This window comes from Convolutriloba macropyga, chromosome 10 (assembly GCF_964194025.1).
Source record: "Convolutriloba macropyga chromosome 10, txConMacr16.3, whole genome shotgun sequence".
Classification (NCBI taxonomy): Eukaryota; Metazoa; Xenacoelomorpha; order Acoela; family Convolutidae; genus Convolutriloba; species Convolutriloba macropyga.
The window spans coordinates 27,373,870-27,389,874 of record NC_134477.1 but is presented as its reverse complement, the minus strand read 5'-3'; the positions used below and the strand labels follow the sequence as shown (position 1 = coordinate 27,389,874).

The window sequence follows — 16,005 nt, the reverse complement described above, 5'->3', positions numbered from 1 at the left end:
AAGTGCAATATGGGAATGAGTAAGCCTTACTAATTTAATATTAAGGGATTAACTTGCTAATCCCCCTCGTTTGAACAGCTTGGGTGTCATGCTGTGAGGTACATTTTTGAAAAGTCGTACGTAACTGTAAATGAGTCATCCTAAATTATTATTGAAGGATTATCTTGCTAATCCCCTTCGTGTGAACAGCTTGGGTATCATGCTGTGAGGAGGTACATCTTTGGAAATTGGAGGGTAGGAGGCTATACCTAATGTTAATACATAGGTACTTCCTTTTACCCCCCCCCCCCCCAGCTTTGCTTAACTATTACTACTTCTATTGTCCCAAATTTTCTGTTTGCGATCTGTTGTCCTTTCGATCTATTGTACGGTCACCACATAAAAAGCTCCGAAAAAGTTCGTTTAACCTAACTTTAGGTGAATATAACCACGATATGTATCGATTAAGCTGGTTTTCGGCTTAACAATTTTAGGTTTTCTAGACAATCGTTGACTAAATACGAACGGATTTTGACGTCAATAACATCAGACAAAAAACCAGTAAAAGAGCATCGGAAAACCTTGCCGTCTAAACTCTTGCTTGGCACTCTGAACTTGATAATGCTTCCGCGTTGTTGGATTGTACGTTTGACAGTTATACGTTGCTTTATGTTGCTTGTAATACATAAAAAAGATTTAATTCAAGAGCTTATCGGCCTATTGTTTCTTTCAGAAGATTATATGGATGTTCTAATCAATTTTTCAGCGTTGTTTATGCTATTTGTAAACGATAAGATGCTTTTTTAAGCATTTGCCAAATGTCTCTACGATTTGTTTAAGATGGTCAGCCATGGAACCAAGTCACAATATCCGGTGTTTTCAGATAAGATCAACCTACCTAGCAGAAATGTAGCCGATTTCTGCAAAAAAAAAATCAGATGCTTCCCAATTCAACATAGTAGGCCTTATCTTGTGCAACTTTTAGTTGTAGATTGACTGTATTGCTGCAAGAATTGAGACAAATGTACAATGAATATCATGTCTTTTGACCCTGCTAACCTTCTAAATTTGAATTTTCACTTGCGTAATTTGCGTAAATTGATACTAACCTTTGGAATTCCCGAATGCCCTTCACTGATTCGCCCATTGATAGAAAGAATTGCACATGCAACTAAATTTCAGTTCCGATCAACCAGCTAAGCAATTGGTTGTTTATCTCATTTCGTAAGTATTTTAGCTTACTGATCTCAATTGCTCATTTTTCAGCTCATTCAGCTCAATTTTGCCATTTTTTTTCTTTTATCATTCAAATATATTCGGTATTGTAAGGAACAAACAAGTTTTCTATTTGAGTTTTAGTACGATAGAGAACAATATGGGTTTCAAAAGATCAGACATGAAATAGTTGTCGGCCAAAAGTTCAAAACAGCCAAACTTTCCAATTTTTTTTTGTAAAAACGTAACATTTTTGTAACATTCTTTTGAAAAGTGTTTTTAGTACCTAAGGGCTTTTAAATATAGAAAAAATTAGGAGCATTTATAAAACATTGAACTTTTTTTGACCTAATAAAAGAATTCAACAAAAATTCATTTGTTCATTGACAAAAATTAAATTTTTGAAGTGAAACATCCAACACCTCTACATAAAAATACTGCAGTACAATTTTTTGCTACTGGAAGTTTTAAAAATATTTGATCCGGATGCTTTTTATTAAGCTCTTTTAATGGCAGCAGCGATCTGTAGAATATTATAGCATACCAAAAATGGACCATTGATCTGTTTTGTTCTTCCGAGAAAAACAACTAACAAAAACTTTAAAGCGTTCTCTTTATTCTGAGAAAAATAAGGCGGTGCAATTTAACTTAAAACTATCATAAAAGTTTCCGGTATCGGTGATATCCCACTGAAACAACATTGGAATACTGTGGCGTGTATTCAATTCTCCTTCTCGCGACACTCCCACTATCTGTTTTCTTTTCGATCTGAGTAAAGGACTGATCCAAAGATTTTGCATTTGTTCGCTAAAGTAGTTTCAGCAATACTGGATACTGAAATTGTAGGTAAAATTTAGTTGCTCATGCAAAATAGCCTCCAAACACTGTGTGGCTTATTACGAAGTTTGGGTGTCGGAATCGGGGAATCCGAAGAAATTTGCCATTCTTGAATAATTTTTATCTAGAACAGGGTTACATTAACAAGCTTAGACAATTTTCTATAACATTCATTTCTCCGAGCTGATTTGCTTCAAAGAAGCCATTACAAGCCATCTGCAGGCCGGAGTGAACATAATTATAACAAAGTTGTATGCAAAATTGCTGAGAAAAGACAACACTTCCCCTACAACAAGGAAAAAAATAATAACAATTACAATTATGAATTCAAAGCATACATGATCTGCACCGTCTTGATGTGTTTTGATAATGCTTCTGCGTCGAAAAAGTTTGAATTCCCCCGTGGATTGCTTTTTGGTTGATCAGAGGTCTATGCCAAGATGGATTGCGTTGTAAGCTCCACAAACAAACAATTTTCTTACAAGGCTTCTGTCTCGTCTGTCTCTCTCTCTAGCTTAAATCAAAATTTTATCACTGGATCTTGTTTTGCATTTGTGTGATATGATCTTCTAGAATTCTTTTGAATTCGGAAACATCTGTCAAACAAATAGTTTCTCCAAAAGAAGGAGAGTTGAGAGGACCAGCTTATACACGATCGGTGAAAAATTTTTGGTTGATTAGGCTTTACGTAAAATCTGAGTAGCAGAGATTTCTTTTTCTAAAGATCCACTCATTACAACTCCTTTGGTTGTTTTTCAAAAGCTGTAGTCTAGTTTTGCTGGGGAAATAAATATTTGATACATAATAGCAAACTGAAAACTTATAGTTTTTAGTTCAAACGTTTTCTATACTCAATAACGTTTCGGCAGGCAAAACTCGTCGAGTGTGAGCCAAATTTTAAATACATTTCATTTCAATAATTTTGATGTGAAAGTCCGACAAATAATTTTGCGAAGTATTCCGAGAAAATGTTTGAGCACGCACTTTGAACTTAAACAAAAACAAAAACAGACGTCCATAACATTTTGATGTTTGCGGAAATCATTATCCCCGTTTTGCTTCTTATATATTTTTTACAATTTTAATTTTCTATACAATGGTGACACCCGACAACGAGAGAGATACTGGGTATTCAATTTCCAATTTTTGTTATCAAACTACTCTTATCCGGGAAAAAGTTCTATAAGTTTATAAGCTGGTGTTTTAAGATACAAAAAATCAGGTTTGAAAATGCTGTGTTTCATTTGCACTTTTTCATCTGGGTTATAAAAGAAGAATTTTAGAAAAAATTTTGTATGTTCAAATTTATAGACCCTAGGGAAGAACAAATTGATAGTACTTTCAGACTCAAAAAGTCAGAAAATAATCAATCGTATGAACTACAATGGGCGAATGTGTGAGTTCTGATTACACGTAATAGGGCAAATCCAACAAACGTAGAGATCCTCTGTTCACGTAAAAATCGATTGCCCTCTGCAGATCCTTTGGAAGTGGGTAATCTGTCAGATTCCATGGCTTGGGCATTATCACGACCTGAGAGTCATTCCCTTTCATTTTCAGATTAGTTCAACTAATCCCTCGTTTGCAAAAAGACCATTATATAATTGCCTCTAGATTAAAATTGGCTCTACGTGCAGTCGCATTGAGCCTAATAGTGGCTATGAGCCTAAACACCCTACCCAGGTTTTGGTCCAGACCCAAATTGAGCTATGATCAGACCCAATCGAGCGCACACCCCTGTGTTCCCAGACCGAAATTACAGGGTCTGGAAAGCGGTTCGAGCGCACAATAGTCTGGACCATGGTCTGATTTCGGTCTGATCAGAGCTCAATTCGGTCTGGACGGTCTGATCATAGTCTTTATAGTCTGGACCATGGTCTGGGTTCGGTCTGATCAGAGGTCAATTCGGTCTGGACGGTCTGATCATAGTCTTTATAGTCTGGACCATGGTCTGGGTTCGGTCTGATCAGAGGTCAATTTGGTCTGGACGGTCTGATCATAGTCTTTATAGTCTGGACCATGGTCTGGGTTCGGTCTGATCAGAGGTCAATTCGGTCTGGAAGGTCTGATTTCGAGTGCATTATTTTTTCAAGTTTTTTGTTTTTTTTTATTGAGGGATGTTGGCTCTGCCAATAGGCAACAATAAAGCAGCGTTCCGATCAGAGACTCATCAGACTATTTTGAGCGCACTTGAGTCTGATCATAGTCTGATTAAAGTCTGGGCAATGGTCTGAAATTGAGTCTGGACCATGGTCTGAACATGGTCTGAAGATGATCATAGTCTGTTTATAGTCTGGACAATGGTCTGTATTTGAGTCTGATCATAAGCGCACTATAGTCTGGACAATGGTCTGGGTTCGGTCTGATCAGAGGACATTTTGGTCTGGAAAGTCTGATCAGAGATCATTTTGGTCTGGAAGGTCTGATCAGAGGTAACTTCGGTCTGGAAAGTCTGATCAGAGGTCATTTCAGTCTGCATAGTCTGATCATAGCTCAATTTGGGTCTGGACCTAAACCTGGGTAATTCTGGTAATGTCTAACGACAAAGCCAGTGACTGTCATTCAGTGATTTCACTTAATTGTTTGATAGAAGACTTGAGGAACTGATTGCTTAAATCGAGCTCAAATATAAACGTCATAACACTTCAGTCTTAAGACTGAAGTGTTATGACGTTTATATTTGAGCAACAAAAGATTGCTTTGAACTATATTGGAGGGTGAGGAAGTATAAACTCAAATGGGTTAATTTTTTGTTCAGTCAATTTTGACCGATCGATTTATTCATCGTAGAGTGTTGAGACTGATATCATTAGAATGCCCGTCCAGCGTAGAATACGGAATTAAAAGATTTTTTGAATTTCGTTTTCTAGAGCAAGAGATCGTGGTTTAAATTTTTGCGAAAGTTAGACCGATTTGCGTTATTTTTATTCTTATTTTCCGGAATTTTTGCCTAATGTTTCGTCTATTTTGCTAAGACATGTAAAAAATTGATAACCATAGTACTGTTGAATTTTTTTAAAAGACACAAAAGTTTTGTTGACTATTTTGATATAAATTTTTTCGCTAAATTTTTGGATAAATGCTTCAAAATTCAGCCAATTTCAACAAAAATAGCCAAAAATAAGCTTCTTTAGTTCACTTTGATTAAATTTTCCGACCAAAAAACAGAAGTACACAAACGAATACTATTAAAACAATCTTTTTAGAGTAGTCTGGAATTAAAATCTTGCCGTTTTTTGCTAACTTTGCTCTATGATTAGCAAAAACGCAGCATTTATTTAACGAATTATCAAGATCTATTTTATTCAATACGACTGAGTGTTCTTAATAGAAAAACAGCAAAAGCAAGGCTGGTTTTGGTCCAAACGTGGATTTTTAAATATCAAAAACACTTCGAATTGTATTCAGTCGCTCTTCTTAAAAAAATCAACCTTTTTAATGTTAATTAAATAAAGAACAATTCAAATCAAAGCTCACTATTGATTGGTCCAATTGGATTCCTAAGCTGATCCAATTTAATATATGTATTTTCTTTACTCGTAAAATTATGTTCGCTTTTTAATTAAACAAAGGCTTATTGAACTTTGTCCATATTTTTCTCTTAAATTGGTGAACCTGTAGCTTAGTGTCAGCCAAGAAAGAATGATTTTTTTCCAATTCTTTCAACAGAGTTAAAATTCGATCTTTTTTGCGGTTCTAAGCGTTATGTTATGGTTTTCAGGCTTTGATACTACTGGAGTTCAATTTTTTTATGCATTGGTTTTATTTTTTTCTCTTTTTCACGTTTTGTCACATTGTCATCTTAGCGACTATTTTTATATTACGTCATTAGCGTTCGAAAAAAGATACAGTTGAACATATAAGTCTTGAAAGGCGTAGATTATGGTTTTAACGGCTCCGACCCAACTTTCTCAAAGAATTTAATTGATTTTTTTACATTTGTATTTAACTGTCGTTTGACTTCGTCCTTTTAGTCTTACAAAGCTTCCCGGATAATGACAGAACTTAGCAGGTCTTTATGAAGGACGAAATGAGCATATGCCCAATGAGAAGATAGCTTATGGCTTTCATGACTTTGAAAACAATTGCTTTCATTTAAAAAAAAACTTTTTAACTTCGTGTTTTTTCTTTCTTTGTCTATTTGTTACCTAGTCTCGTTGTTTAATGATCACACAGCGCATTTATAGATTACGTTGCGAATTTACTGGTTTCGACACGGGTTTATTTGTAATATAATTTTTTTTATTTTTGTCTACAGTTTACGTTCTTTTTGCAGACGTGAGACATTTTCTGAAACATTATACAGGTCGCACGCGCTTCTTTTGGACAATTAAACGAACCCATTTAATTATCGCACTTTGTAGCGAATGGCTTTCATGACTTTAAAAATAATTGTTTTCAGAAAATACAAAAATTTTACTTTATTTTGCAATTTTTTCTCCTTTTTGTCTACTTGTTACCTATTCTGTTTAATGATGGGTCGTATACCACATTATTGACGTTCAAAGAAAGCTCAATTGGACATATTTTGAAGGGAAAAATGGCTTTTCGGCTTCGACAGTACAAGTTTTAATTGAATTTTTGTTTGTTTTCTCTATTTGTTGTTGTTTTTGCAACCACAAAAAAATTGAATGATGACAGGTCTTAATGCCCTCCTCTAGAAGCGTATGTAGTCATAAACATGTTGAACTTTTGAATTGCTATCTAATGGTTTTCATTACTTTGAACCTAATTGTTTTTTTAAAAGCCATTTTTTAACTGTGCGGTCTTTTTGTTCTTTGTGGCTGATTGTTACCGAGCCTTATTATGGAGTGATCCCATGTTTTTCTAGTGAAAAACAATTTATTTTGTTTAATTTTGTCTTGTTCTGAGGCTATTTTGACCTTCTTAATGGCATTTTTTTGTCAAAATGGACATAGCGTTTTAGATGTAATTAAAGTTTGTTGTTATTGTTGTGTGATTTTGTTGTTCGCCTTGACTTGTTTTCTTAATAATGGTTGATCTCATCAATCTAATGCGGCAGTTTTTACTCCACTGAGTTTTTTGCCTTGGAGGCAATCTTTCTGTTCATACATATTTTTTTAAAAAGTACTTGAATTTTTGAGGTTTTCTATCTGTTATCTGTTCATCATTTGGTAGACATTTATGCCAAAAATGCGGATGAGCGGGGTTGGAACTTTATGTGCGAACGCACATTACCAAGCGTTCTTGTTGGTTTTATGTCTGCAACAGACTAAATCCTTTCAACACAAATTTAATACTCAGTAATTGGGCTAAATCATACTTAGAGACTAGTAAAGTATAAGGAAACTGCTCAGAAACTTACAACCCTCACTTAGTGCTAAACCTTATTGTTTCGTTCTTCAAGACCAAAAAGCACAATTTGTTGATGCGACAAAAAGATCAGACAAAAAATTGGGGTGAAAGTTAGTATAGAAAATACCAGAAAAACTGCATTATTTGCTACAAGCTTAGTTTGAGAGCAACTGAATTATATTATTTTGCTATTTCATGCCAACAAATGATAATTTGGTATATGGGTAGGTATAGTAGGTATATGGTAATAGTTTTTAGAAATCAGAAAGAAAAAATAACTTTCAGTAATTTGAGCAATGCTGCTATAGAATTTTTGCTTCTTTGTTTTTCCTGGTTTAAGGTCTAATACAAAAAAATATCTGCACAGAAAACAGCTTTATGATGATGCTGTAGGCTCAAAAATGTTGCGCTGGAGCTTCCATTTCGAATGACCAAAAAATTGGAAATCTAAGAAACAAGCAGTTAAAGATTAACACTTTAAAGATTAACGTTTAGAGCCAAAAGCGATCTAGTTATATCAAATAACATGTCTGATGGTTCGATTGTAACAAAAGGGAACCTCCTTTAACGGACTGAATATTTCATCCCAGAAAAAAGTATAAATAAATATGAACGCTTTCTCTACACCGCGTTTAGTACAAGATGCGAATTTAAACAAATCCTTGTGCGTATTTGATTCGATGGCACTTATTTTATTTTTTTTAATTCGCCTCTAGCTATGCAATGAACAAATTTATCTTGGAAATGAAGAAAAAGTGCCACAGAGTGAAAACCTCATTTTTATGAGTGCATCAGTTTGCGTCACTACCCAGGTTAACCCAGACCCCAAATTTCTTCTGATCAGACTTTCCAGTCCAAAAATACCTCTGTTCAGACTTTCCAGACCTAAGGAGTTCTGATCAGATCATCTCCAGACCATGATCCAGACTCAAACGCAGACCATTACCCAGACCGTAATCAGACTATGATAACAATTTTCAGACCCAATAAACCTCTGATTAGACTCAATCTAGGCGCATATTATCAGACAATGTATTTATCGCTAAAAAAATTTGTTTCATAGAAACTGAAAGAGACATCTGTGAGTGAGAGAAATTTTTAAAAAATAATTTGCTCGAATCGGTCTCAGATTAGACTATCCTGCGCTCAAATCCGCCTCTGATCAGACTCAAGTGCGCTCGAATCCGCCTATGATCAGATTTTCCAGACCAAAATGACCTCTGATCAGACCATCTCCAGACCATGGTCCAGTCTGTAGTGTACTCGAACTACAGTCCCGACCCTGTAATTTTCCTCTGGAAACACACGGGTGTGTGCCCGAGAGGGTCAGTCTGATCAGAGGAGAATTTGGGGATCTTTTCTGGTAGCGCCCCCCGCTTAGTTTATATGCACTTACTGAAAGCTACACCAGCTATGATTTGAAAGTATTACGTATTCAACCAAAATTTGTTGCATATAACGCAAGCATCAATAAAAATTTTTGTATTAGATCATTTTTGGTGTTATCGGCTACAATAAAGGCTTGATTTTTTAAAACTTCCTAAGGAAACTATTCTAAAAGTGCCTTCAATCTACCTAGACACTCTTGTTTCAATGAAATGCAAATATCACTCTTACAATTCACAAAACTTGATTTTGAGGGGTGCAAATTTAACGGCTATATAAGGCAGGTGGGGCGCTAGCAGAAAAGATCCGAATTTGGGTCTGAACCTTAACCTGGGTATCGCCTGTTTTTTAGTTTTCACGGAAGCAATAATGTTCAAAAACAGTAAACAATATGTGTCAGAGAAAGGAAATGTGATATCATCAACCTCGATCCCCGTCATCAAATGATGCTCAATAGTCTCCACGAATCTGTGCCAAGATAAGAAATTTGAGTTTGGAATTGGCAATGGTGCGTGTGTACACAATGCAACATTAGTTCTGGGCCCTTTAGTCTGACGTGTAACTTTAACGGTATTCTGAACTAGCTCATACTTACCACCTGTTAGTAATGAGGCATAACTTGGACAAACTTTGATTTTCGGATCAAGGTAACAAATAATAACTCCGATTGCGTAACTCAATGTATTCAAATAAGGGCATCCGTCTTTTCGTCCACCGATATAGCCAATGGGAGCTCTTTGTGGTAAATTGGAGTGATCTGATTGGTTGAACTGATATGAACAAGACCACTTTCGCCCAATAATTGACCACGAATCATCGACTTCACCAACGTACCCATTAATAGACACTTGAAAAATGAGACTTAGTTGTTGGCTGTGAGAATCAGAAGCTTCTGTGTAACTGCCCGGTAATCAAGCAAAAACTTTAAGTGAGAGACAAAAATTTGGCATAGATCAAATTTAAATTTACTTTAATGAGCTGCGGAGGGCGTGTCATGAAATTGATACACAAGCAAACTTTTCAAAATTTTGAAAGAGCCATTGATATCTACTTGCGTTTGTTTAACCTTAATATAACGAATTCATGGTGAGCGAGGTCAGTGTAACTGGTTATGATTACTATATAAGAAAAAGCGATTAGAGAAAACTACCAAATCACATTCAAATTAGCATCATGAATAGTTCGCTAAATAGTTTAGCTCAATAATTGTATTCAATAGTTTAACTAGGAGGATCGTTGATGTGCGTTCGCACATGATGTTACGACCCACGCTCATCTACATTTTGACTTAACTGTCTTTTGATTTACATTTTTTACAGAGAGATAATCGAAAATAGATGTTTGAGTTTAAAAAAATCGTTACAGAGCCATACTAATAATTGAATTAAATAATGCCGCGCTTCATTACAACGAGATCTGCCATGAATAATACTACGAGAAAACAAAACAACAACAACAAAAAAAGCAAAACCAATTTCACGGCAAAAACTCATATCTAAATTTAAAAGCACCTAGTTACAACGTCAATCTACAATCAGACAAAACACTAACTACACAAATTTTCTTCTAACTACACAGCAGATGGGATTGTTCCGTAATCAGACAAGGTAACAAGTCAACGAAAATAAGAAATAATGAGGCGAAATTCAATAAGCAAACAAAAAATTTTAGAACAAATAATTTCCAAAGTCTTAAAAACCATTAGCTTTTAATGAAATAGTTCTTGATAAATGTACTAAAAAGTCAAAATGAAACTAATAGGACCTGTGTTTGGTTAGACTGAGCCATGGGAACGGACTAAAGATGCAGAAAAACTCAAAAAATTACGAACAACAAATTACAATCAATGCGAAAACGCAAATTAGTGAAGCCATTAAATTCACTAGCTATTATTTGAACATTATGTATATTTCATTCAATTTCTATTTAAAGTAATTCAGCTAAAATTTTACCGAATGAATAAATAAGTTCAATCTGGTCACATCTGAAAATCAATGGATCTGTTATTACGCGATTGTGTAAAGGAAGAGAAAAAGAAACACAAGTACACCACTCAAATATCTTTTTATGAAAACGCATATTATCCTACATACAAAATATCAGTTACATCAAAAATCAGTTAACATGTTAATTTTGAAATTACAAGGAATAACATGAGACCTATCAGTGATGAGAATAGGTTACAAGTCAACGAAAACTGAAAAAATTGAAAAATCCTTAGAAATGTTCATCATTTTCTCTATAAGCTGACTGCTTCAGATAAATTAATTCTTTCAGTCCGCAAATATAAACTTATGAGACCGGTCAGCTTTTTACGTCTACCTAAAGAATCAAAGAAACAGGCAAAAACAGCAAATTCAGTAATAAAATTGAGCGAGATAAGTGAGGAGCCAAAAAAAAATTAAAAAAATTAAACTACTTTCATTTTATTTTAGCAATGGAGTTCTTCTTGTTTACATTTTGACTCCAATAAAACAAAAAAACTTGATGAAATACATTAAAAACACAAAAGTTCTGAGAAAACAATTGTATCAACGCCATTAAATTCAATAGCTGTCAATAAAAGGCAATAAATACGCTAAATTATTACTCTATGGGACAACAAAGATGTTTAATCATAAGTCATCAAAAAGGCATTAAAATAAGTCATTGACTATGAAGAAATAAAACAATTACAGGCTAAATCCAAAATTTATTTAGAAAAGTGCAAGAAAGTGTCGAAGCCATTTAAACCATAAGCTTTTCTCTGAAAACTGTATGTATGGTCCATTGAAAGTGTTCATTCAGTCAATGCAACTATCAAATTTAACCTAATGAAATAAGTTTCCAAAAGGAACCAAAATTACGAGAAAAAAAATAAAAAACTTAAAAAAAAATTATGAAAAATTGTGCATCGAATTCATAACACCAATAGTTAGAAGATAACACCACTGACTAGATTATTTTTGGGCTGAAGTAGAAAAACTGGTAGTCCAGTCATTATTGTGACTGACGTACAGTTCCCGAAAAAAGGTTAAGATCGACAAAATGTTAAAGAAACTTATCGAAAAATAATTTTTAAAGTCTCAACAGCCATTAATTTCATTAGCTTTCAACGGAAGCCAATAAATACGCTCAATTATAATTCAACTTGAAGACATGAAAATTTATCATGCATAAATAGATAATACGACATCACAATAAGTCTTATGACTATCGAAACACCAACAAATACAGGCAAAAACCAAAGTTCGAGAAGAAAGTGTCAAAGCCATCTAAACCATAAGCTTTTCTCTGAAATCTTTATCCATGATCCGTTGAAAGTTTTCTCTAATCCGATGGAAGATACCAAAATTAGGATATTGTGATAAGGTTTCAAGACAAACTAATAACACAAAAATATCCGAAAAATTTGTTAAAAAATTTTGAAATCTTGTGGCGTTGAAGTCATTAAACAAATAGTTAGAAGATAAAGCCGCCAACCAATTTAAATTTGGTTGCAGTCAAAAAGAAGGGGGTTCTGTCATTGCTGGGACTGACTTACAATTCACGAAAATACGCCTATGATCGGTTAAAGTTAAAAAAAATTTCTCGAAAAATCAATTTTAAAGTCTTAACAGCCATTATCTGTCCACTCAAAGCTCTAGATAGGTTCTCTTAATGCTCATCATGAAATCTATTGCTTTTTTATTTAGCGAGTCCGTGCAATAGGACTCCAAAAATTTAGTAAAAACCCAGAGTCGAAGGCGAAAAAAAACAGGAGCTATTACTTGAAAACAAACATTTTTGTTCATTGGGCTTCATTAAATTGTAAGTTAGGTTTGTCAATAACGGAAACTTGATATCAAAAACGACCGGTCTCTAGTGGACTGAAGAAAGCAAAAAACGAACACTTTTCAATAAAAAGAGCTTTCAAATTTAATTCAATTTTTTTTGATAGTAAATTTTCCTATGAAACCAGAACTAGTCTTTTTATCGCCTTTTGTCTATTAGGAACTCAAAATTCATTTTGTGGCGTGAAATTTAATTTTGAATTAATATTTTATTACAAAAGAGGTCTTAAATTGAAGAAAAATTACACTAAAAGTGAACAAAATCATGCCAAATATCCCGTGTTCACACAAAACGTCAATCCTCGATAACTCCTCGAAAAAAAACCCAATTCAGAAAAATCATTAGTTTTGAATTCTACATTGGACGAGCTTTTTAATGATACCACTCACATTTCTCTACGATGAATATATCGATCGGCCAAAATTGTCTGAACAAAAAAACCTATTTAAATATATAGTTCCTCCCCCACAAGTGGGGTCGGAACAATTAAAATATATATTGATTGATTACTTTTTGTTTAACCTTCATGCTATTTGAGAAATTAGGCTCGTAATTAGAAATATAATTAGACTCTTAATAATTGTTTGTAAGATAGCATTTTGAAAACTCAAAAGTTTCCGATTTGCCTTCTAGAACCCTGCTGAGTTGAAGCCAAGTTCAGGTACTGATAACCGTCAAATGGCTTTAAAAAATGCTACTAGGGCTTGAACTGCAAAAAATAGGACACCACGGAAAAATTTTGCGTTCTGGAAGTGAGGTTAAGACTCAGTTCGTATAAAAGAACGCCTAACAGGCGCATTGTCTCTAAATGTGGCAACCCGTTTATTCTGATTGTCCCTACCTAAAACCTAAGTGCGTTATTAGAAAAACACACAAAAGTTCCGATTTAGATCTTTTTAAAATTCACCCTCGGAAAAACCTCGTTTGGAAATCAAAGGCTATATATGAATGGTAACGACCAGAGTCAACAAAAACAAACGCCCGAAATCTGTCAACCGACCAACCAAATCCTACACTATCGGGCTGAAGTTGATCCCACACTACTGCCAACACTGAATTTAGAAAATTATTTGAACAAGAGAAAACACTCAAACAAATAATAGATTCAATGCGCCTCCGAAGCTAAACAATGAAAAACTATGCTAATATATTTATAAAAAGAAAACTGCCAAACACTACAAACTGATTGATCCGATGAACTCGTTTCAAATTTTTAAAAAATCCAATGATCTGATTAACTACTTTATTCAACAAAATTTACACATATTTAACTCTAACATTTTGCGTCCTTACGAAAAGTTTCTCAAAATTGGCAAGATGATACGCAAAATTAGGGTGCATTCAGCAACATTTTTCTTTGAAAAAACTTATCCCTCATAACAAACAATAAAAACGCTTTTCTCTCAGCATGACAAAACAAAAGTTAATCTGTTTTCTCTCTAATTTTTCAAAACCGTCTTTGTCCCTTTTCAAGAGAAATCAACCGCAATGTTGTGGTCAAAACAGTTCGGATTAAAATCAACTCAAGTTTTGGGGCCATTACTTTTCGGCACAACAACAGCGTTCGCCAGGTGAATTTTCCGTTTGTAAGACTAACGAAAGAAAGCTTCTAAGTATCTTGATGTTTATTCAATTCATCCTCCTTTCTTTTTAAAGTAAGTTTGTGGGGATAGCTTCTCCAATTGTTGTTTTCCGTTTTTGTCGATATTCGAGAAGACTGTGAGTGTTAAGGTTTTGGGTGATCTGCAGTTGACGATGTTGTAGAGACTTTTCCTTGATGTAAACGTCCCATATCTATCTCTCTTCTGAACTCGTTATTCTTCTGAGATAGAATTTCCTCAACTGGTGGTTCAGATTTCATATTGTCTTCGTCAAGTCAATTTTATTGCGCTCACTAGAAAACTCAGAGTTGACTTTCTAGCTTTTTAAAAATATATAGTCAAGACTTAAGGGACGATGAGCGTTCAAGAAAAAATTTGGTCTTTTCAGGCGCCCTGATAAAATAGACTCGCACAAGTTGAAATCTTTAAACGCTGGAGTTTCACACTGCATACCAAAAGTAGCCCACTAGGAGTTTTGCCCATCATAAATGAAGTTTTATAATGTCATCAAAGCAGGCTGCAAGAATGAGCAAAATTAAAGCTTGGGGTTGAAAATCTACGCTTGAAGTGCCCTCTTCATTGTCTCATCTCCTGTCTCAACTAGTGCGTTAGTTCTTCGATAGCACGCTTATGATTTCATTGTTTCATTACCCATTGACTGAAACCACTGCCTTAGATAATCATTTACACACTTAGTAACGTTGTCTGATACTAATGTCTTTAGTATTGCAAGTATTGTCACATTTTAAATGAGATACATTTTGAATGTTTCGGATTGTCTTTTTCTTGCAGGGGAAAATTTCCGTACAACCTCAGCTCACACATTTTAATTATGATACCTTGGTCCCTTCATAACCCATAACCTCAGTCTATGATGGATGAGCCATTCCGAATCTTCGGCTTCTGACCAGGTAGAGACTGTTTTCCCAGGCTAGACCTACACATCACAGAAATCTTACACCTATTAACAAAAAATTGGACGCACTAACCGATTCCGAGCCATCAAAATATCATTCTGACTGGAACTTTTTTTTACCATTTTGGGATATGTCTTGTGTTTTGTGTCATTCAAAACTAATTGCGGTAGGTTGGATGGAATGCGAGAAAAAAAACACCTTTGAAGGTTACCCAGTTGTGTTGTTATGGTCTGTTTCTGTTGTTCAACCATTTTCTGCGAGTGAGTACTAATTCCAGATAACGCTTTTGATCCTGTTCATCATGTCTTGTCTGAATTGTACTTCCGATTACAGTTTGGGTCACCAAATCTGTTTAAACGAAACAAATTTCGTTAATTGCTAAGTGGACTAAAATTGTTTCGGAGTCGTCTTAATCAATTCTTTTCTGTTCAAGGCACCTTCGTGAGCAATTTCTTCCCCTATTGTGTATTTCAACTAAATATCAAATTCCGTCAGAAAAATAGTTATCTTGTTATTCTAGCTTATGTTGTCTTTGTAAAAACTTCCTCTGGTGAAAAGATTTTTTTCGAGGTTAAAGAGGTTTGTGGTCAGTCTGTAGAGTAAGAAATTTATACGACCATGTGGCCACCAAGACAATTGCTAATGCCTCTTACCCTATGTTTTCCGCTGAAGTTAATTGTCGTGGCACATAGATTACTGGATGTTTTGGTTGTGAGAGGTCTTTTTTCTTTCTTATTTTTGCACCAATTCTTTTTTCAGATGTGTCAGTTGTATTTGTGTTTCCGTTTTGAGGACTTTAAAATTGTAAACTTGGGTTAGCGCATAAGTCTTTTTTTTGTGGTCGAGAACTCTTTTGTTGTGCTTGACCTATGAGAAATTGCTTGTTCTCACGTGGATCAGTGGTAGCATTTTAGTTGCAAAGCGAGAAACTTTATTCCTTA

General features: G+C 34.7%; 1 protein-coding gene across 4 annotated transcripts in view; it reads right to left on the bottom strand.

Annotated features, from left to right (window-relative positions):
- Window positions 1-16,005, bottom strand: part of LOC142348404 (uncharacterized) — a 107,145-nt gene that overhangs the window by 40,027 nt on the left and 51,113 nt on the right. For 3 of the 4 annotated variants that reach the window (XM_075399749.1, XM_075399752.1, XM_075399751.1), the window contains exons 5-7: window positions 9,159-9,625; window positions 3,443-3,564; window positions 1,089-1,113 (exon numbers count right to left, since the gene is read on the bottom strand). In XM_075399749.1, the coding sequence (XP_075255864.1) occupies window positions 1,089-1,113; window positions 3,443-3,564; window positions 9,159-9,625 (614 nt within the window). The remainder of the gene's footprint in view (window positions 1-1,088; window positions 1,114-3,442; window positions 3,565-9,158; window positions 9,626-16,005) is intronic. The other variant, XM_075399753.1, reaches the window with a different exon arrangement.